This window comes from Takifugu flavidus, chromosome 2 (genome assembly GCF_003711565.1).
Source record: "Takifugu flavidus isolate HTHZ2018 chromosome 2, ASM371156v2, whole genome shotgun sequence".
NCBI lineage: Eukaryota > Metazoa > Chordata > Actinopteri > Tetraodontiformes > Tetraodontidae > Takifugu > Takifugu flavidus.
Window position 1 is genome coordinate 571,872 of NC_079521.1, and position 19,648 is coordinate 591,519.

Genomic DNA, 19,648 nt, shown 5'->3' on the forward strand with positions numbered 1-19,648 from the left:
CAGATCAAAGCTGAAATAAAGCAAAATGCCGCGATTACGCCCGCGGGTCGTGCAGTCTATGCGCGCGTGGTGCTCAGCGCGCGGTTGTGGCGCGTTGTCACCGTCGCCGCATCGACTAATTAGCCGCCAAATAAAGTCAAAGTGTTAGCTTGCCGCTCGTTTCCCTCATGGCTGCCATTTCTTCCCGCGATTATTCTTCCAATATTCTGCGACGCTTCGGGATCGGAACCCGACGGCCCAGTTGGACGCGAACACGTGCGGCTCCTGGGCTCAGGTGCAGGGGACACGAACCCCGGTGGCGTCCTGGCACCTTGTTGTTTGCTCTGTGTTGTGATTTAGAGAACGCGACCTTTGCACAGACACGTGTTCACCCGGGAAAAATGGCCAACGTGAAGTTTATGGAATTATTTGGGCGTTTAAAATCCGTGGTTATCGGGATGATACACGTCAAAGCACTGCCAGGTAATCTAGATATACTAACCTGTGGAAGTGCTGGTTGAATTGGTTAAGATCATTTTACTAGCAAGCTACTGGATTAGTTTTTTCTAGAAAGCTAGTTAGATGTGATATTTGATAGCGATATTTGCACGATACTAATTTAGTTAGTTACAGACACGTGTTGTCCATTAGAGTGCTACATTCCTGGGACTTTAACCTTCCAACCTCTTGCTGTATATTTTGGACAGAACAAACAGTCGGAGGCCAAACTTTACAAAAACACTTGATTGGATATTTGATAGAAAAGTTGAACATTCTGTACTGAACGTTATTAAAAATGTGGAGTGTCATGTGTTGGACTCGGCTCAGTAACATTTGACTGTAAGAGACCCTGGAATTACATTTAAATATGCTACCTGAGTAATGTATGTGAGCAATATGACACCATATATTTCTGTGCTTTTTTAAAACAAAAACAAAAAACACACTTGTAGAATAAATACATGACTAAACCGAAACAATGTTCTGTTAATTATACTGCACATTAAAGTTCCACTTGAACTCAAATGAGTAGTCCTCCATCTAAAACACTGTTGCTCCATTAAAGGAAGTTTTGCTCCATTAAAGGAACTCCGCTGGGCTGCATGACAATGTCCCAGATTGTGGATGAGGCCTGCAGGGAGGCAACCATCTACCGGGATTCTGGGATTGTGAGTATTTCCGAGGCACATTGGAACGTTTTTCCCTTCAACCAACCGTCCAAGTGTTGCTCCGCGACCTCTTTCAGGATGCCATCATGGTGGAGAACATGCATGATGTCCCCTATTCTCTGTCCTTGGGCCCTGAGGTGGTGGCGTGCATGACGGCTGTGTGTAGTGGTGTGAGGAGTGTGTGTCCCTCTCTGCCCCTCGGAGTCCAAATACTGTCCTCTGCTAACCAGCAGGCGCTGGCTGTCGCTCTCGCTTCAGGTTCACTCTTGGAAGTGTCTAGAGATGCTTTTACACCTTTAAAGAGACTCTTTCAGACAATGTTTGGATGGTCGCAGGTCTGGATTTCATCAGGGCCGAGGGTTTCGTCTTCTCTCATGTGGCAGACGAGGGTCTCCTGGACGCCTGCGCTGGGGATTTACTGAGATATCGCAAAAACATCGGAGCGGATCGTGTGCTGATCTTCACCGATATCAAAAAGAAGCACAGGTAAGGGGCCAGAACCCACCTGAGCACCAGCCGTGATATGTTACGCAGGATGTTCGTGACGTGATTGGGAGGATTTCACACGCGCCAGACCTCCAGGTGTCCCCGCTTACAGGAGATTCCTCCAGCATGTGTTTCACGTGCGTTATATGTGTGCGTTCTCACAGCTCTCATGCTCTGACATCAGACGTGAGCATCGAGGAGACGGCACGCGCAGCCGAGTTCTTCCTCTCTGAGGCTGTCAGAGCTTCACGAGGACATCGTGTTGGTGGGGACCCAAACGGAGGCAGTGCAGAGGACACTGGAGGACGCTGCTGTGGTGGACAAGTCTTTGATGGGGAGGAGCTCAGCAGCGCTGTGGGGGACCTGGAGACTGAGCAACAGGATCTAAAATTAGAGTTACTCCACTCTCTAGATACACCGGTGACATCAGAGGGTTCAGGAGGAGCAATGATCTACTGCTGGTACCAAACAGGTCCAGTGATCTACTGCTGGTACCAAACAGGTCCAATGATCTACTGCTGGTACCAAACAGGTCCAGTTATCTACTGCTGGTACCAAACAGGTCCAGTGATCTACTGCTGGTACCAAACAGGTCCAGTTATCTACTGCTGGTACCAAACAGGTCCAATGATCTACCAGTGATCTAGGAGGAGCTGTGGTGGAGGAGGAGCTGTGGAGGAGCTGTGGAGGAGCTGTGGAGGAGGAGGAGCTGTGGTGGAGGAGGGGCTGTGGAGGAGCTGTGGAGGAGGAGGAGCTGTGGTGGAGGAGGGGCTGTGGAGGAGGAGGAGCTGTGGTGGAGGAGGGGCTGTGGAGGAGCTGTGGTGGAGGAGGAGCTGTGGTGGAGGAGGGGCTGTGGAGGAAGAGGGGCTGTGGAGGAGCTGTGGTGGAGGAGGAGCTGTGGTGGAGGAGGGGCTGTGGAGGAGCTGTGGAGGAGGAGGAGCTGTGGTGGAGGAGGGGCTGTGGAGGAGCTGTGGTGGAGGAGGGGCTGTGGAGGAGCTGTGGTGGAGGAGGAGCTGTAGAGGATGAGGAGCTGTGGTGGAGGAGGGGCTGTGGAGGAGCTGTGGAGGAGGAGGAGCTGTGGTGGAGGAGGGGCTGTGGAGGAAGAGGGGCTGTGGAGGAGCTGTGGAGGAGGAGGAGCTGTGGTGGAGGAGGAGCTGTGGAGGAGGGGCTGTGGAGGAGCTGTGGAGGAGGAGGAGCTGTGGTGGAGGAGAAGCTGTGGTGGAGGAGAAGCTGTGGAGGAGGAGTTGTGGAGGAGGAGCTGTGGAGGAGGAGAAGCTGTGGAGGAGCTGTGGAGGAGGAGGAGCTGTGGAGGAGCTGTGGAGGAGAAGCTGTGGAGGAGGAGTTGTGGAGGAGGAGCTGTGGAGGAGGAGCTGTGGAGGAGGAGCTAGCAGCTACCTGCTGCCATCACCTGCTCAGTAGTTGTACAGACGCTGGCAGGGCTGCTTGGAGTGGCCGTAGCACCGGTCTGCCCAGGGGAGCCGGGCCTTGGCCAGGTTCTGCCTGTGGAGGGCCCTGCGGCCCAGCTTCTTGCGCTCCGTCTGGCTCCGGGCCCTCTGAAGAGTCAGCAGGTGGACGTTGCACCGTGGAGGAACCCCCCAGACCCCCCATGTGAGCTGTGGTGGAGCCCTGGAGGAGGAGATGTTTAAACAGAACCGTTACATATACGAGGAGAGCAACACTCAAGGATGAAGGTACCACACAGTCCTCCCACATTTACTGAACCCACCCAGAACCATGTGATCCTCTTGTGGCCTGGTCACATGACCACTGAACTGGTTAAATGAGCCGGGATCACTGTGACCCCCGATGTCGAATGGTTTTTACCCTTAAACCGAACTAACCTGCAGATGTCTTCATCAGGGCCCAGCGGCTCCTCCTCCTCCTCCTCCTCCTCCTCCTCCAGGGCACATCTCTGGTAGACGGACCTGCTGGGGGGCTCCAGCGGAGCAGCGTCAGGATCGCCGATGGGTCCGTTCTCTGTTTCAACAGACAGACGAACCGGGTCACACTGGGTCACCGCTCAGCAGCAGCACCGAGGGGACTGAGTAGGTTGTTCTCCATTAATAACACGTGTAATTATTCTTGTTGTGTAACTGGGTTTTGTGTTGGAACAACAGAACTGAAGGACAGTAAAGTGACCCGTCACCTGCCAGGTCAACGATGATCCAGCCTCCCTCCTCCTGCTCCCTCAGCTGCTCTGAAGGATCTTCTGCACCCTCTTCATCGCTGCCCACGTTCCCCATCAGATGAGAGAGAAGTCTTCCGATCATCTCTGGGCTTTTGGAGCTTCTGTGGAAGGTGAAGCCGGTCAGCTGCTTCAGACTGGTACCAGAATAAAGACGACTGACGGGTCCGAACGTCTTCCAGCTGCCCCTCACTGCTGGCCAGGAGCTACAGCGCCCTCCGGAGGCTGCTGTCAGCAATGAGGGCCGGTCTGGACCTGAGGTCTGGACCTGAGGTCTGGACCTGAGGTCTGGACCTGTGTCCTGGACCTGTGATCTGGACCTGAGGTCTGGACCTGAGGTCTGGACCTGTGTCCTGGACCTGTGATCTGGACCTGTGGTCTGGACCTGTGGTCTGGAACTGTGTCCTGGACCTGAGTCCTGGACCTGAGGTCTGGACCTGTGTCCTGGACCTGAGGTCTGGACCTGAGGTCTGGACCTGTGGTCTGGACCTGTGTCCTGGACCTGTATCCTGGACCTGAGGTCTGGACCTGTGTCCTGGACCTGAGATCTGGACCTGAGATCTGGACCTGAGGTCTGGACCTGTGGTCAGGACCTGTGTCCTGGACCTGTGGTCTGGACCTGTGTCCAGAGGGCCGGTCTGGACCTGAGGTCTGGACCTGTGTCCTGGACCTGAGTCCTGGACCTGAGTCCTGGACCTGTGGTCTGGAACTGTGTCCTGGACCTGTGTCCTGGACCTGAGATCTGGACCTGTGTCCTGGACCTGTGTCCTGGACCTGTGGTCTGGACCTGTGTCCTGGACCTGTATCCTGGACCTGAGGTCTGGACCTGTGTCCTGGACCTGAGATCTGGACCTGAGGTCTGGACCTGTGGTCAGGACCTGTGTCCTGGACCTGTGGTCTGGACCTGTGTCCAGAGGGCCGGTCTGGACCTGAGGTCTGGACCTGTGTCCTGGACCTGAGTCCTGGACCTGAGTCCTGGACCTGTGGTCTGGAACTGTGTCCTGGACCTGTGTCCTGGACCTGTGTTCTGGAACTGAGTCCTGGACCTGTGTCCTGGACCTGAGTCCTGGACCTGAGTCCTGGACCTGTGTCCTGGACCTGAGATCTGGACCTGAGATCTGTCATCGCTCAGAAACCCGAGCAGCTTCAGGGTGACGCGCCTGTGACGTCGGTGCAGATTGTACCGACCGGCTGAAGGTAAAAGATGACCAGAGAGCCAGTAATGATAGTTACTATAGTTACATAGTAACGACGGCGTTACTCTAGTTCACAACAGTGTTGCGGTTAGAGCCGTACATGCAACATTCTGCTCAGAAAAGGAATAAATAAAAGCGATAAGTGGGTCTAATAAACCCGAAAGATAACCGAGTTCTTCCGACAGAAGCATCCGCAAACTAAGCTAATACTAAACCCTAAACTAAACTAATTAAACTAATAGCAACTGTGCAACAACTGACTGTAGGTTATCGCCCTTTTCCTGTAACTATTGTTGGGTGTTCAGGCAACTAGGAGGCAACTAGGAAGGCAACGAGGAAGGCAACGAGGAAGCCGTTAGACAACAACAAATGCTGCAGTCGAACAAACACTAGCGACGTCTAGAGCCGATAAAAGTCTCCTTTCGGAAAGGTTTGGATCGAGTGGAGCGAATAAGACTTACCCGAAGCCGGAACGGTCGCGGTTGGTACCTGGGAGTGTTCGGCCCGGACAGGAGACCCGTTAGCTGGGCTGTTTGTTTTGATCGGACTTGTTTATCTGGAGGACGTCGCTGCGTGCTGCAGCCTCCTCAAGACACGCCCACCGGGGGGCGTGGCGAGAAGCTGTCAAAACGGAGACGTTGCCTTATCTGAAGTCTGAAATATAATTAACTGCATATTTATGTTTACTGAATTTAGTCAGACCAAAGAGAACGTTCCTCTCTTTGCCTCTTGTGCGCATGCCCAGACTAACATAACTGGTCTAAGAAGTTAGTTTTCTGGCATTCCCTTATGCTCTATTTATGCTATATAACCACACTCCTGTTGGCTTTTATCATAGTAAACTATCTAATTCTTCATCTGCACCATAACCACTGCTGTGGAAGAGTCAGACGATGCCAGAGGTTTTAATTCATTCATTTAATTTAAAGAACGGCAAATGGATCCTAATGTATATATTTAATGATCAATTCACGCAACAGTCCCGCACACAGCAGCAGTAAAGTAAATTAAATACAGAACCTTATTTTTCAACTGGTTATGGACAAATCTGACAAAAGGATGAGCCACACAGTTTGCAAGAGATAAAATGTTTATATTAAAATACAATGATTATAATAAACTGTGTTTGAATATGGCGGCGAGTACAAACATGACTCAGCAGAAAATTCAAGGGCAGCGGTGAAGAAACACAATTTTGTTTTGCAAGTTTGTGAGTTTTAACACACAATCCTAACAACAGTATAGTGAAAGTGACCTTTAAATCTCGTCCGTCAGGTGTGTGAAAGGACTAAATAGAGTAAAGCGGCTATAGAGAAGTAAAACTAGTGATTTTAAACAATTCAAGCTGTAACTAGTGCCAAAGTGTTGTGTTGCCAAAGTGTTGTGCAGTGTTGTGAGGCACATTTTAACGGTCCTGGAAGAGACGAGAAGCAACGTGTCGGCTTTAGTTGAGCTTTACTCCAAACAGGGACATGCAGAGTCAACAAGCCCGCAGTGAGGGACGCTCCCTGACCTCAGCCTCCTCCTCCTCCTCCTCATCATCATCATCATCACGGCGGTGCTATTAACAGGGAGGCCTGGTCCTGCTCATGACCAGCAAACAGGACATTCCTCCATGACCGGGATTCTAAACTACGCAGAAGGCACTCTGGAATATGGCTACACTCTCCTGAACCCAACAGAACCAAATCAATACGTTTACATGTGACCTGAACATCGGATGGCCCACATGGCGTAGTAACGTGGTAATAACTACTTATCATTTTGGGGTTCAACAAAGCAACTTAGGCCAACGCTATCCTGTTAAAGACTAATAACTGATTTCCACAGGGCGGCCAACATTTGTGCCCATCTAGGGGACCAGATCATGGTCAGTGCAGCTCAGCAGAGGCTCTGATCTGCCCAGAAGCACAAACTGTAACTCTCATTCTGAACAAGTATCAAAAATGCCACCAGGCTCCAGGGCACGAGTAAGAGAAAATAGTCAGAGCCGTAGAAATATAGAACAATTACCAGTGTTGCACATTGGCAGTGATCTGTGGAGGATGCATAGTGTCAGTGCTCATTCTGTTCTGGACCCAACAGGCACAAGAGTGGAGAACAGAGGACCGAGGTCCAGCTAAAGGACATTTACTGAGTGTAATATTGTGACCTTTAAGAATGAAAAAAAAAACCCCACAAGGCAAAACGTTGCTGTTTCTCCTGAGTTGATGGATGGTGGGACAATTTTGACACCAAAGTCAAAATTCCCTTGTGGAAATCTAGGTGATCAGCTTACCGAGCGGGAGGTCCAGAACTATACGGCAGAACAGCAAGGCCTCGGGAAAACATCCCAGTTTGGTACGACTGGGGTTTGAGAGTTCACGAGATCTCTTAGAACCTTTAGCGAGTTAATCAACATGTTGCAATAGGAAGCAGCACCAAACACACTTTATAATGCTCAAAATGTTCCTGGACCTTCTGCAGACAACAAGGCAGGTTTAAAGCAGAAACGGGTTAGTAAAGCTTTACGTGGCGAGTCTGTCTCAGTAACATGGAGAGGTAAAAAACAACCACTAACAACTCACACTGTACACGAGATCAAAACCAACCTACACGAAAACATGAGAGTAAATGTGCCACAACGCTGGAGCTGCCATGGGGCTAGAACTGCTCCGACAGGAGATCACAGAGCCTCTGAGACACGGAGTCCCTGCTGGTCCGGAGGGTCAGGCGGTACATCTGAGCAGAGACACACACCGGTTACAAGATGATCCCACTCAAAGGTAGGCATGCGTGTGTGTGTGTGTGTGTGTTACCTGGGCTTGTGTATTGGGCTCCAGTCTGAGCAGGCAGCCCACCTGGACATTCTTGGTGTGAATGACTCCGGCTCCAACAAAGTTAGCTGGATTTGGATCCACTCTGTCCAGCAGGGCCACTCCAAAGCCCAAGATCTTAAAGAGCAGGAGAAAGCAAACAGGCTGATGCAGCAGCAGGTCTCACAGCTCTGAAAGCAGCCTGCTCGTGAGAACTAGCGAGAGCATTTTACCTTGGCCTTGGTGACTTCTGTGTCCATGGGGTGTTTGGCTTTGAAGATTTTCTGAACCTCTTGTTGAGGACTAGGAAGGAAACCAGAAAATAGCGGGAGTTTACAGCCCTGCTACCACCTGGAGCTGTTACGTGTCCATTGACCACTCAGGTGGACACACAAATGCTGGAGCTTACAGGGAACAAAGATGGTGACCCCTGATAAAATGGCCAGACGACCTTTAGATTCACATTACAAATAAGAGCTTTGGAATCCCAGCAGCAGGAGAGACAGGCTGAACCAATAAAAGAGCCTTAACATCGTTACAGGGATGCTAACGTCTAAAAAATGGACACAAGTCACTGCTAAAGGGAACCGAGGCAACGAGCTGGGGAGGAAACGAGAAGGAAACTTGCGCTCCGAGCTGTTTCCAGCGCTGGAAGAAGTCTTCAGACGCCATCTCTGTGGGCTGGAAGAACTTATTGAGCATCACGGGGAGTTTGACTGCAATGTTCTGAAGCGCGCCGCCGTATCTGCGCCCACACACACACACACACACACACACACAGGTCAGCAACGGGACAAGGTGGCAGAGACAAAAGGGCTGAAACATGATTCACCCACCTGAACTGGATGTTGAGGACGGGCGCCTCAGTGAAATCTGAAACACACTCAATGTTGAGGATCTGTTGGACCTGAGCTCCACCCTCGATGACTGGATCCACCGCCTTGGCGTGCACGATCAGCTGTGGACAGAGGTTAAGGACTCCTACTGCTGGGATGTCCTCACACACAGTCACAGCTGAGTCCTGGTAGAAGGATATGGGTCTTGAGCAGGTCGGGACTGTTCACGGCTGAGGAGAAGCTCAGGAACTGGGTCGACGTCTTGTTGCCATAGAATATGTAGATGCGTCCTGAGGAGTGAGAGGAGGCTCAGTCAGTCCTGCCACCACTGAAGCTGCACCGTGAGAAGAGGGGACGGCAGCTCACCCAGGTTCTGTCTGTACTCGGACTTCAGGCCGAGCTGCAACAGCTGGTTCTCAAAGATCACACCGTTGTTCTTACAAACAAACCTGCCGGTGAGAAGCAGCCGTTAGGAACGGAGCCGAGTACAGGTGCACCCAGACAGACCAGCATCTGGAGTACAGGTGCACCCAGACAGAGCAGCATCTGGAGTACAGGTGCACCCAGACAGACCAGCATCTGGAGTACAGGTGCACCCAGACAGACCAGCATCTGGAGTACAGGTGCACCCAGACAGACCAGCATCTGGAGCAGAGGTGCACCCAGACAGACCAGCATCTGGAGTACAGGTGCACCCAGACAGACCAGCATCTGGAGTACAGGTGCACCCAGACAGACCAGCATCTGGAGTACAGGTGCACCCAGACAGACCAGCATCTGGAGTACAGGTGCACCCAGACAGACCAGCATCTGGAGTACAGGTGCACCCAGACAGACCAGCATCTGGAGCAGAGGTGCACCCAGACAGACCAGCATCTGGAGTACAGGTGCACCCACAGACCAGCATCTGGAGTACAGGTGCACCCAGACAGACCAGCATCTGGAGTACAGGTGCACCCAGACAGACCAGCATCTGGAGCAGAGGTGCACCCAGACAGACCAGCATCTGGAGTACAGGTGCACCCACAGACCAGCATCTGGAGTACAGGTGCACCCAGACAGACCAGCATCTGGAGCAGAGGTGCACCCAGACAGACCAGCATCTGGAGTACAGGTGCACCCACAGAGCAGCATCTGGAGTACAGGTGCACCCAGACAGACCAGCATCTGGAGTACAGGTGCACCCAGACAGACCAGCATCTGGAGTACAGGTGCACCCAGACAGACCAGCATCTGGAGTACAGGTGCACCCAGACAGACCAGCATCTGGAGTACAGGTGCACCCAGACAGACCAGCATCTGGAAAGTCATCTCATGATTCCAAGGGATGTTCTGGGAAGGCTTGAGACGACACTGCTATCGTTGTAGCTCACCTGCTCAGTGTTGCACCTGCTCAGTGTTGCACCTGCTCAGTGTTGCACCTGCTCAGTGTTGCACCTGCTCAGTGATGCACCTGCTCAGTGATGCACCTGCTCAGTGTTGCCCCTGCCTGCTCAGTGTTGCCCCTGCCTGCTCAGTGTTGCCCCTGCCTGCTCAGTGATGCCCCTGCCTGCTCAGTGATGCACCTGCTCAGTGTTGCCCCTGCCTGCTCAGTGATGCCCCTGCCTGCTCAGTGATGCCCCTGCCTGCTCAGTGATGCCCCTGCCTGCTCAGTGATGCCCCTGCCTGCTCAGTGTTGCCCCTGCCTGCTCAGTGTTGCCCCTGCCTGCTCAGTGTTGCCCCTGCCTGCTCAGTGTTGCCCCTGCCTGCTCAGTGATGCCCCTGCCTGCTCAGTGATGCCCCTGCCTGCTCAGTGTTGCCCCTGCTCAGTGTTGCACCTGCTCAGTGATGCCCCTGCCTGCTCAGTGATGCCCCTGCCTGCTCAGTGATGCCCCTGCCTGCTCAGTGATGCCCCTGCCTGCTCAGTGATGCCCCTGCCTGCTCAGTGATGCCCCTGCCTGCTCAGTGATGCCCCTGCCTGCTCAGTGTTGCACCTGCTCAGTGATGCCCCTGCCTGCTCAGTGATGCCCCTGCCTGCTCAGTGTTGCACCTGCTCAGTGTTGCCCCTGCCTGCTCAGTGATGCCCCTGCCTGCTCAGTGATGCCCCTGCCTGCTCAGTGATGCCCCTGCCTGCTCAGTGTTGCCCCTGCCTGCTCAGTGATGCCCCTGCCTGCTCAGTGATGCACCTGCTCAGTGATGCGTCCACAGTACCTGTGGAAGTTTTCTTCCGACACCTCGGCCGTCGGGGGGGCGGAGTTGTCTGAGAACACGTCCACCAACAGATTGGCTCCGGGGGAAGAGCTGGAGTTCAGACTGAGGCCGTCGGTGAAGGGCTGAGCGGGCGCCTGGAGGGAAACAGCAGGCAGACTTACACACAACATCTGGATCCACCAAACCAACCACCCAGCAGCCGCTGCTGTCAACGTCTGCTCGTTAGCCTGACTTCCGTTATGGAGGAGAATATCCATTATGCTGCCAGCCGTTAGCCTACTCTAAGTAGTCGGAGGTGTACCACAGCCCCTGCTGAGGGACTGGTGGGACTAGATGGGATGTTTCTACGGCCTGGTGGTCGACAGAACGCCTGTCGGGAGTAAAGATGAAAACGGGGGAATAAAGGAGCAAACGCAGACGCTTGGTTTAGTGGAACTGGTGGAAACGCTAAAAGGGGCCAACCATTAAAAATAAAATCTAACGTTGGGATCAGGACAAATAACGCAGAGCGGCTCTGGGTGATGGGGCCCTTTGCTACCTTTTTGGCCTCTTCAGCATTCTGGCCGTGCTCGGCGCTGCCGTTGACGTTCCGCCGGACGTCATCAATACCAGGAAGGTTTCCTGGACCTTTCTTCTTCTTCAGCTTGGCCAAGATGGAAGACTCTCTCTCTGGGAAGGGAGGCATCTCCTCCAAAACAGTGGCCTGTAGAAGAGCGCTAGAGTAAAGCTCCAGCCTGGGTCACACCCAGGTTCTCCGGGGTCAGAGGGCACTAACTCACCAGTATGTCTGTGCTGGCGATGCAGCTGAGCCTCAGGTACTCAACAGCTCTCTGCTGGAGCTCCACATCAGCGTTTCGGAGCTGGCTGTCCGAGCGCAGGACGCCTTGGATTGTGGTCTTCACTTCGGGGAACAAGTTAATAAACTTGATGTAGGCGGACAACAGCAGCGCTCGAGTGGGAACAGAGCACAGGTGGAACTTGGAGTGCAGGAGGTTGAACTGGACCAGAGGGCTGGAAAAACAAGAACATCTCGGTGAGTTCAAGCCAGGACTAACCCAGTTATTCAATTACACCCATCAGCTAAAAGGTCACGACCATCTGCCAAGTAGTGGCTCGGTTTCCCTTTTGCTACCCAAACAGGCCCAACCGACCCCCCCCCAGCCCTGACGGGGTGCTGTGGGATCTGATGACCACGCCAGCAGATGCTTTCAGTCCTGTAAGGTGCATGCTGGGGCCTCCATGGAAATGGTCCAGTAGGAACAAGCTGTCCCAGCAGAGGCGGCGGGATTTCCACAACGCATCAATTACCCTCCAGTCGTCTGGGAAATGAGGGCCAATTCTCACCAGTGCAGACTGGGAGCACACCACAAGAGCTGTGGTTTGGCCTCTGCTCTGGGCCAGGACTCTAACTAATAGGTTAACAGGTTCTAGGTTCTCCTCCCCCTAACGCCAGCGTTCTGAACGGACTTTCTGAAGGTGAAATGCTGCGTGTACCTCGAGCGCGAGTCCCCGGCGATGAGGTTGCCAAACTCCCCCAAGATGTAACCTCCCACCTTCACCAAATTCTCATGGCAGGCCGGAGCCTGCAGCGCCTACAGGGGTTCACAAAACAGGACAGCGTGAGGTCAGAACGCACGGAAAACATCTGGCTCCCGACGCTCCGCAGCTCATGCGCTCACCTCAAAGACGGTCTTGGCAGCGTAGCCTTGGACATCATCTCGGTTTATGACGATCTGGATGACACGATACCACACCTCCTCACTGACATAGTCACCAGCAATGCGTATTAGGTTGAGAATGGTATCTACGTACCAGGTGTAGTCTACAGCATATTTTTCAGCTAGGATAGCAACCTTGAGCACCTGGACAGAAGCAGCTGGCTAAGAAGCGGCGGCGGACAGTGACAGACAGTAAATTGCGTACAGGAGCGAGGGGACACGCACTATTTCCTCTCTGATTGAGTAGTCGGCGGTCTCCAGGTAGCTCAGCATTTCTGCCACGATCTGCTTGGCGTTGCTGCGGTCGCACATGGCGTAGAGCAGGTCAACAGCCCGCTGGCGGACGCTCACGTCTCGCTCCGTCTGGGTAAACCAAAGAGGACGCGCACAACACGTCTTTCGCGGCTCAGACCCGGGCGATTCGTCGCCGATTGCTCAGCGGAGGGGCGGCGGAAGGCCTCACCTTTAGGGCGTTGATCACCGTTTCGATATGAGTCTTCACGGTTTCGTGGGAAAACTCCGAGCTGGCCAGCGTGCACATGCTCTCCAGCGCCAGGTAGCGCAGGTTGGTTTCCCTGTGCAGCAGGAACTGGCCCAGCTGGTTGCAGGCTCGTACCAACAGGGTGGGCTCGCTGAGAGACAGGGAGGAACCAGCGCGTGACGGGTCAGAAGCGTCTTCTCACGTGCACGCGCGTGCAGGCGACGCAGCACCGACCTGTCGTGGTGGATGATGAGGGAAATGGCTTCAAACAGGACAGCGTTCTTTGCGTTGGAGTGCTGAACCTTCTTGGACTTGGGCGGCTCCTGGGCTTTATTGAGGATCGTCTCCAGACACTCGGTCAGGCGGCTCCTCAGCGCCGCATCCTCTGCAAGCACACACCTCATCATCAGCGTTACAGGACACACCGCTGAGGCAAAACCTGCACTTTTAAGACACCATTATAAATATATAGCTACACGTGGCAGCTGGAAGAGCGGTTCTTTATTTAAAGGGGGGGGAATAAGTGGGGTTTTGTATTTCTGTGAAGATGCGACATGTGACAGATACCAGGAGGAGGGTAGCACTGTAAAAGGCGCAGCAGCTTCACAGACAACCACGGAGCAGCAACAAAGTAATAGGTGTAGTCCTGCAGGTCAATGGAGGCCGATGTCACAATCTGGATGGGTGAGAGAGGGCGTTCCGTCAGCAAAACTTTGATTTCCCTGGAGAATAAAGAGATCTACGACACCCACCCTACTGAGTCTGGCCACGGCCAAGGACACGGAGGTTCTGAACTCTTCGGGACTCTTCTGGGCCAGTGAGGTGATGAGGCTGGCAGCCGCCGTCACCACTCCCTGAAGGACAAGCATTCACGTTGTCATGGTGAGGGAGAGAGTGAGAACACCTCAGGAGCTCAGCCTAAGGTGGGGGGGGGGGGGGTCACACGTACCAGGTGCTGATCATTTAGAAGGTGGACCACGCGTGCCGCCCACTCCCCCATGGGCACCAGGTCGGGAGAGGTCCTGTACAGCCTCAGCAGGCACAGGGCAGCGCTTTGCTTCACACTGTCCATGGTGTCCCTGACAACCAAGCCAAACACATGACATCACACAACAGCTGGGTCGTTACCTTCATTGAAGAGTGCTCTGAGCCGTTAACAGCGGTCCGATAAACAGCGGCGCCCTTCCCTCACCCTGCCACCAGGACGCCGGGCACCTCCGCAGCAAAGGTCTCGGCCATCTCCCTGCTGCCCACGTTGGCGATGCAGTGCAGCGCCAGGTTCATGAAGGTCGGGTTGCGGCTGGAGAGGTCGTTCTTGATGCCGTTGTTGATCAGGCGGATCAGGTCGCTGTTGGAGTTCACCAGCACCGAGATGAACAGGTAGCCCTGAAGGGGACACACGGTTAGCGTCCAACACACACGTTTGTGCGGCAGACGGGCAAACTTACAATCTGTTTCTCCGTGTACTTGTTGGAGCTGAGGAGGTTGACGGCCTCCATGTGTCCAAAGTCGATATCGTGTCCCAGGAGAAAGATGAAGAGGAGCTTGCACACATACTTCTTCTTACTGTAGCCATCCAGAGCCTTGTCACCTGTCCATGCAAAAGAAAAGGGGGGCATGTTGGCGTGGGGCTATACTCTGCTCAGGGACCGCAGCACTGTCTCCTCCTGAGGACACAAATGTCCCTCCGTCCCTCCGTTAGCCTGCACTCACATTTTCCCAAGTCTAAACAAGACCCGAGCGTCTCGTATACGAGTGCGTTTAGAAGTGTTTAGAACTGATGAGGTCCCGGAGTCAGTGGGACAAATAAGACTGATGAGGAGGAACCTGGCCGCTCTGTCCCTCTGTCCACTTACTAACTCACAGGACACAGAGCCTCTATCTCAGGCAGCAGGGTCATGATGACCATCCAAGTTCTTGTGGGTTCTAAGAGAAGCTCTCCACCAGAACAGAGACATTTGCCCTCTCCAAGGCGTCAACCAGGCAGAACTTCCATCTCATCTGGCGTCTGCATCCAGCCAAAGATCCTCCTGAGCTACTGCTGCCCCCAGGAAGCACGGAAGCGTGCACGGAAGCTCTCAAACACGTCTAAGAAAGGGGTCAATCTTGGGGAAGAGAACACCAATAGTTGCTGGGCTGAAACCAGCACAGCCTTGACGGGTTTAACTAACCCGAAGCGGTCACAAGATCGTAAGCAGATCACCTCAACAGCTCTAAAATACGGAGGCCGTGGCAACGGGGAGGAGGCGCGCGCACGTACGTGGGCTTCAGGCTCCATTTGGTGAAAAGAATGTGACCATGGAAGACTGGCAAGAACATTCAAGCTCAACATGAACAAATCTGTTGAGGAATGTCCGAGGAGCTCAGTGACCCTTTGGTGGAGCCCTCGGGTCAGTGGTGCTGGTGCTCTTACCTCCTCCAGAACCTTCCTGCCACCGTCCTGTTCTTCACTATTATATAAAGTTAGCATAGTTAGCCTGGCTGGTGCTAGCTCAGGCAAACCATGGGTGTTCTGGCAGCTTCCCCTACTACCAGAACACCTTCAGAGCGTCGCCAAGGTACCCTTGAGCAAGGTACCAAACCAACAATTGCTCACATAGGGTGAACGAGCGAGAGGAGCACTGAGTTATGGTTTCTCAAGTTTCAACAACGCTGACGTCAGCATTTATTTTGAAGCACAAAGAAAGATGCCAGGACCAGGTGCTCCCACGACGCGTCCCGTCCTCCATGCGCTCCCATCACCTACCTTTGAATTTGGAGCGGATGTTGGCCAGTTCCTTGTTTATTCTCTTCACTTCCGCCTCTTTACTTTTACCTGGAAAGAGAAGAAGACATTGCTGCTCGTGTCACACCTTCCACGAAAGCTGACAAAACCTTCCCATGACGGCTCGTCTTCTGATGGACACAAACCCCGCCTGACACGTGGGTGCGTGTGTGTGAAAGGTTGTCGTGTCCGTCTGCTTCAGTTAGCATTTTTGGGCGACTATTAGCGGCCGACTCCTGACCAGGACGGGGAAGTGGGAGTCGAGCCGCCAACATTGGCCGAGTCAGCACAAACCCTCCATCCTGTTGTGTCCTGCTGTGAGAACTCCTCACATATTACTGGAATCCTTTTGCCACAGGAGCTTGTTTTTAGACCTATTACTGTGATGGTGGGAAGTCGTGAAGGGGGAAAGAGAAAGTTGAGTGGACAGGAAGCGTTGAGCAACGGATTGGGCAACAGTTAACGTAATCCTGCCTGTTCATTTAACGAGATTTCTGTCCAGTTGCTCGAGTAATCGACACTTTCATTAATGCTGGAGAGCATTTGCGCAGGTTCCTCGGGTCACCTGAGGGTTTGGGCCACCCTCTTTGGTGGCAGCTGAAATGAGTCGGACTTCATATAATTGTGCACGAAAACGCCTTAAACACTCACGTCTTTGGCTCATACATAAAATGGCTCATACACAAGAGGCAAATCGCGCACTATCTGGCGTCTGCGCTTTGGTCAACGCCCTTAGATCTGACGTTAGCATCAGGAAGCTAGCGGCTAACGAGCCCCAAGAAGTAAACAACTATGACGCGTCAACGTCTAACTTGTTTCGACAATAGTCACCAGACGACTAAGTAGCTAGAGAGGCCGAGAGAGTTGCCCCCACGGCGACCGGAGCTGTCTGGGCACCAAAGTGCAGCCGCAAACTAGCCGGTCGGTAGCTGCAGGGGCGGCGAGAGAGAGCGGCTCTTACAGTTCCTGATGTCGGAGATGAACACGGCCAGGCCCCGCATTCCGTCGCCCTTCGACACGGCAGGCATGGTGCTCGGTGCTCGGTGCTCGGTGCTCGGTGCTCGGTGCTCGGCGCCCGGAGCAGTCTGAGGAGAACGGGGTCAAAGTGGGACGACTACCCAGCAGAGAGCCGAACAAGACGGAGCCCAGCACCCGCTGCGTGCGTGCGCGTGCGCGTGCGCGTGGGAGTGTGTCCGCACGAGACCGGAACCAGACGGCAGGCTGGAGCCGCGTTCACCACCGCTGAGTTCCCACTAGAACCTGGGCGGCGTCCCGTTCATATGGGCCGCGGACGCCTTTTTCTTCCTCTTCTCTTCCTTCTTCCTCTTCTGGTGGAAGAAACGAGTCAAACCTGAACTTTGTGGCGTCCACTCACCTGTATGGTCACAGGTAAAAGCGCCGCGAGACCATTGGGTCAGGTGTGAAGCACAAATATCACTGGAACCAAACACTGTTCCATTCAAATCCATGTGTGCTATTAGTCTGATTAATCTGCTATTTGCAGTTTACTGATTTATGCATATTTATGCATATTTTTTTTTATTTTTTACAGGTGATCACGATATAACAGCAACTACATATATAACGTGCGAAAGGGCCACATCACGCAAACAGGATAAAAAAAAAGTGCTTGGACAAAAAAAGAGGAAGCCGTAACTGTCACATTAGCTAAACAAATCACAGCTATTTAAACTGTAGTTTCAGCCGCACCATCCGGTTTCCATCATGGTCTGACTTTAAAATGAGTGCTGATATTTAGAGACAACAGGAACCATGGGGGGGGGGACAAAACACACAGGAACACAGTCACATTCAGTCTGAAACTCTAGGGTTAGGGTTAGGACTAGGACTAGGGTTAACCCTAACTCTAACCCTAACCCTAACCCTACCAACAGGCTGTGGTAGCTCTTCAGAGTAACTCCACACTAAAACGAGGCCATGTGGATAACAATGTTAATGATTTGCTTCATATGTGAAGATATCCATCCAAATCGACTGTAACGATCAATAAATGATACCAGTGGTGCACCAGCAGGGTAATTACAGGATGAGACTGTAAAAATAGGTGAACAGGAAAAGCACCGCTCTGGAAAACTGATGCTTTAAACTTTATTCACATTAATAAAAAAAACAATTTCCAAGTATTAAGTGAACAAACTGTCTCTTTAAATGTTCAACATTGCATTTCTGAACAGTTCCAGACCTGAACTTTGCGTAGATAACTATACCATCATTAAATTACTGATAACAGTACTAGTGGTGGCGGCGCTCGAGTCTGCTCCTTAAAGATGTGACACGGTTGAGTGACGTTTGTGTTTTCGTCATTAAAGACGCACTTTCTGCATGTCAGTGGTGATGACGACCTCCATGAACACTTCACAGGAGGTGAAGGGAGCTGCTGTGCTTGTGAAGCCCTCTGAGCCAAGTTTGTGGTCCACTTTTAGATGCCTGCGGGGACCCGAAACGGTCCCCTGCTGGGCGGCCGCAGTTACTACACAGACGACATCTCAAACGCACAACGAGCGCTTCGGGTTTTTATTTGCTGTCTCGGCTCGTCTTCATCCTCTTTATCCGGGGCTGCATTGAGGAGGCAGCAGTCCAAGCAGAGATGTTCAGACTTCCCTTAACCCGGACACGTCTTACAGCTCTTCTGGGAGGATTCGAAGGTGCTCCTAGGCCAGCTGAGAGAAAACAGCTCTCCAGGATCTGGGTCTTCCTTGGGGCCTCCTTCCAGTGGGACATGCCTGGAACACCAAACTAAGGAGGGGACATCTGGAACAGGCGTCTGGACCAGCAGCAGCTCTATGCCCAGCTCCTGACCTCTCACCACATCTCTAAGGGAGCCAAAACCACCCTGCAGAGGAAACTCATTTTGACCACTTGTATCTGCGATCTTGTCCTTTCGATCACTTCCCAACATTTATGACCACAGGTGAGAATGGAAGTATAGACCAGACCTGGCTCACCCGCGGCTCCCGAGCCTCTTTCATTCCAATCAACGTTTTTATTTGTGTTTTTTTTAATGTCCCAGGAGGAGCAAGATTAATTGAATAAACAATTTGTGTCAAGGATCGAAGCCGGTCACTCGAAAAATCCAGCAGAAAAGCAGTCAAACAGGCTTTTGCTTCAGATACTGTCGATGTTTGTATTTTCTATCCTGAAACACGTGAAATCAAAACATCGATCTGTTCTTGTCCTGGGCTGAAGCTGGACCCAGATGCAACACAGAAACCACAGAGGAGAACTTTGCCAGTGAGCAGATTTTATTAATCAAGTTTCAGAAAAGTATCCTACAGGTCGATAATCTTCAGAAAAGAACTTGCTCCAGGATGAAGAGAACTCAGGCTAACAGGAAGAGACAGGAAGCAGGCAAAGACTTGGTCAGATGAAGCAGATTACCAGGGCAGGAGCAGGACTGGCAGGACAAGAGGAGGCAGGGTCAAAACCAGGAAAACAGGGCGAAGAATAACACCGACAGAACTTCCCCCATAGAACCGCCAGCCTCTGTAGGACACGGAAAAGTCAACATGCTGGCTCCATCTAATTAAGGTCTCCCTGGGACCTGCTCGAGGTGCCATCGAAGTCTGCAAAAAGAGCTCAATCCAAGCTGTGACGAACAGGGGCCGAGGATCTTTCTTCTGGTCCATAACCCTCCCAATCCATCAAATATTGCCATCCTCTTCCCTGATTACATCTAACCTCACCGCCACAGGGTTTATCACCCTCTCTATTGGGAACGGACTTAAGCACAAACTTCTGTGACTCAACTTGATGGGGAATGTCCAGCATGGATAGCCATACTCGTTGGCCCGCCTAGCAAGGAGGTGCTGTGGTTCAATGACTGTTAGC

At 52.7% G+C, this 19,648-nt stretch overlaps 3 protein-coding genes across 5 annotated transcripts; 1 reads left to right on the top strand and 2 right to left on the bottom strand.

Annotated features, from left to right (window-relative positions):
- Positions 1-3: 3 nt before the first annotated feature.
- Positions 4-2,276, top strand: zgc:162297 (uncharacterized protein LOC555865 homolog). Its single transcript, XM_057019796.1, has 5 exons — positions 4-462; positions 1,066-1,148; positions 1,226-1,406; positions 1,484-1,634; positions 1,799-2,276. The coding sequence occupies exons 1-5, from the start codon at positions 168-170 to the stop codon at positions 2,274-2,276; spliced, it is 1,188 nt and encodes a 395-aa protein (XP_056875776.1). The 5' UTR covers positions 4-167.
- Positions 1,865-5,751, bottom strand: si:ch211-260e23.9 (uncharacterized protein LOC555795 homolog). Of its 3 annotated transcripts, XM_057013202.1 has the most exons (5): positions 5,477-5,751; positions 3,781-3,923; positions 3,476-3,611; positions 3,043-3,260; positions 1,865-2,004 (listed from the first exon to the last, which is right to left on the bottom strand). In XM_057013202.1, the coding sequence occupies exons 2-4, from the start codon at positions 3,902-3,904 to the stop codon at positions 3,047-3,049; spliced, it is 474 nt and encodes a 157-aa protein (XP_056869182.1). In that variant the 5' UTR covers positions 3,905-3,923; positions 5,477-5,751; the 3' UTR covers positions 1,865-2,004; positions 3,043-3,046. The 3 variants fall into 3 exon arrangements, with proteins under 3 accessions (XP_056869182.1, XP_056869173.1, XP_056869191.1); XM_057013193.1 differs by lacking the exon at positions 1,865-2,004 and having other exon boundaries at positions 2,319-3,260; XM_057013211.1 differs by lacking the exon at positions 1,865-2,004 and having other exon boundaries at positions 2,319-3,260; positions 3,781-3,920; positions 5,477-5,617.
- Positions 5,752-6,087: 336 nt separating this feature from the next.
- Positions 6,088-17,072, bottom strand: LOC130513892 (AP-2 complex subunit alpha-2-like). The gene is made up of 22 exons (XM_057013157.1): positions 16,761-17,072; positions 15,782-15,850; positions 14,484-14,626; positions 14,228-14,421; positions 13,985-14,114; positions 13,788-13,889; positions 13,603-13,711; positions 13,270-13,420; positions 13,018-13,186; positions 12,780-12,917; positions 12,516-12,698; positions 12,331-12,428; positions 11,616-11,847; positions 11,375-11,539; positions 10,837-10,970; positions 9,013-9,095; positions 8,857-8,936; positions 8,647-8,780; positions 8,439-8,555; positions 8,044-8,113; positions 7,814-7,948; positions 6,088-7,736 (listed from the first exon to the last, which is right to left on the bottom strand). The coding sequence occupies exons 1-22, from the start codon at positions 16,825-16,827 to the stop codon at positions 7,659-7,661; spliced, it is 2,781 nt and encodes a 926-aa protein (XP_056869137.1). The 5' UTR covers positions 16,828-17,072; the 3' UTR covers positions 6,088-7,658.
- Positions 17,073-19,648: the final 2,576 nt, after the last annotated feature.

Excerpts from the sequence above, each read along its gene's own strand:
- zgc:162297 (XM_057019796.1), top strand. The coding sequence starts at position 168 with ATGGCTGCCATTTCTTCCCGCGATTATTCTTCCAATATTCTGCGACGC. Across the intron at positions 1,407-1,483 it reads GGCTGTCGCTCTCGCTTCAG|GTCTGGATTTCATCAGGGCC; the intron begins GTTCACTCTTGG and ends GGATGGTCGCAG. Across the intron at positions 1,635-1,798 it reads GATATCAAAAAGAAGCACAG|CTCTCATGCTCTGACATCAG; the intron begins GTAAGGGGCCAG and ends GCGTTCTCACAG.
- si:ch211-260e23.9 (XM_057013202.1), bottom strand. The coding sequence starts at position 3,904 with ATGATCGGAAGACTTCTCTCTCATCTGATGGGGAACGTGGGCAGCGAT. Across the intron at positions 3,612-3,780 it reads GATCATCGTTGACCTGGCAG|AGAACGGACCCATCGGCGAT; the intron begins GTGACGGGTCAC and ends CTGTTGAAACAG. Across the intron at positions 3,261-3,475 it reads CCTGATGAAGACATCTGCAG|GGCTCCACCACAGCTCACAT; the intron begins GTTAGTTCGGTT and ends CTCCTCCTCCAG.
- LOC130513892 (XM_057013157.1), bottom strand. The coding sequence starts at position 16,827 with ATGCCTGCCGTGTCGAAGGGCGACGGAATGCGGGGCCTGGCCGTGTTC. Across the intron at positions 14,115-14,227 it reads CCCGGCGTCCTGGTGGCAGG|GGACACCATGGACAGTGTGA; the intron begins GTGAGGGAAGGG and ends CTTGGTTGTCAG. Across the intron at positions 7,737-7,813 it reads AGCCCAATACACAAGCCCAG|ATGTACCGCCTGACCCTCCG; the intron begins GTAACACACACA and ends GTCTCTGCTCAG.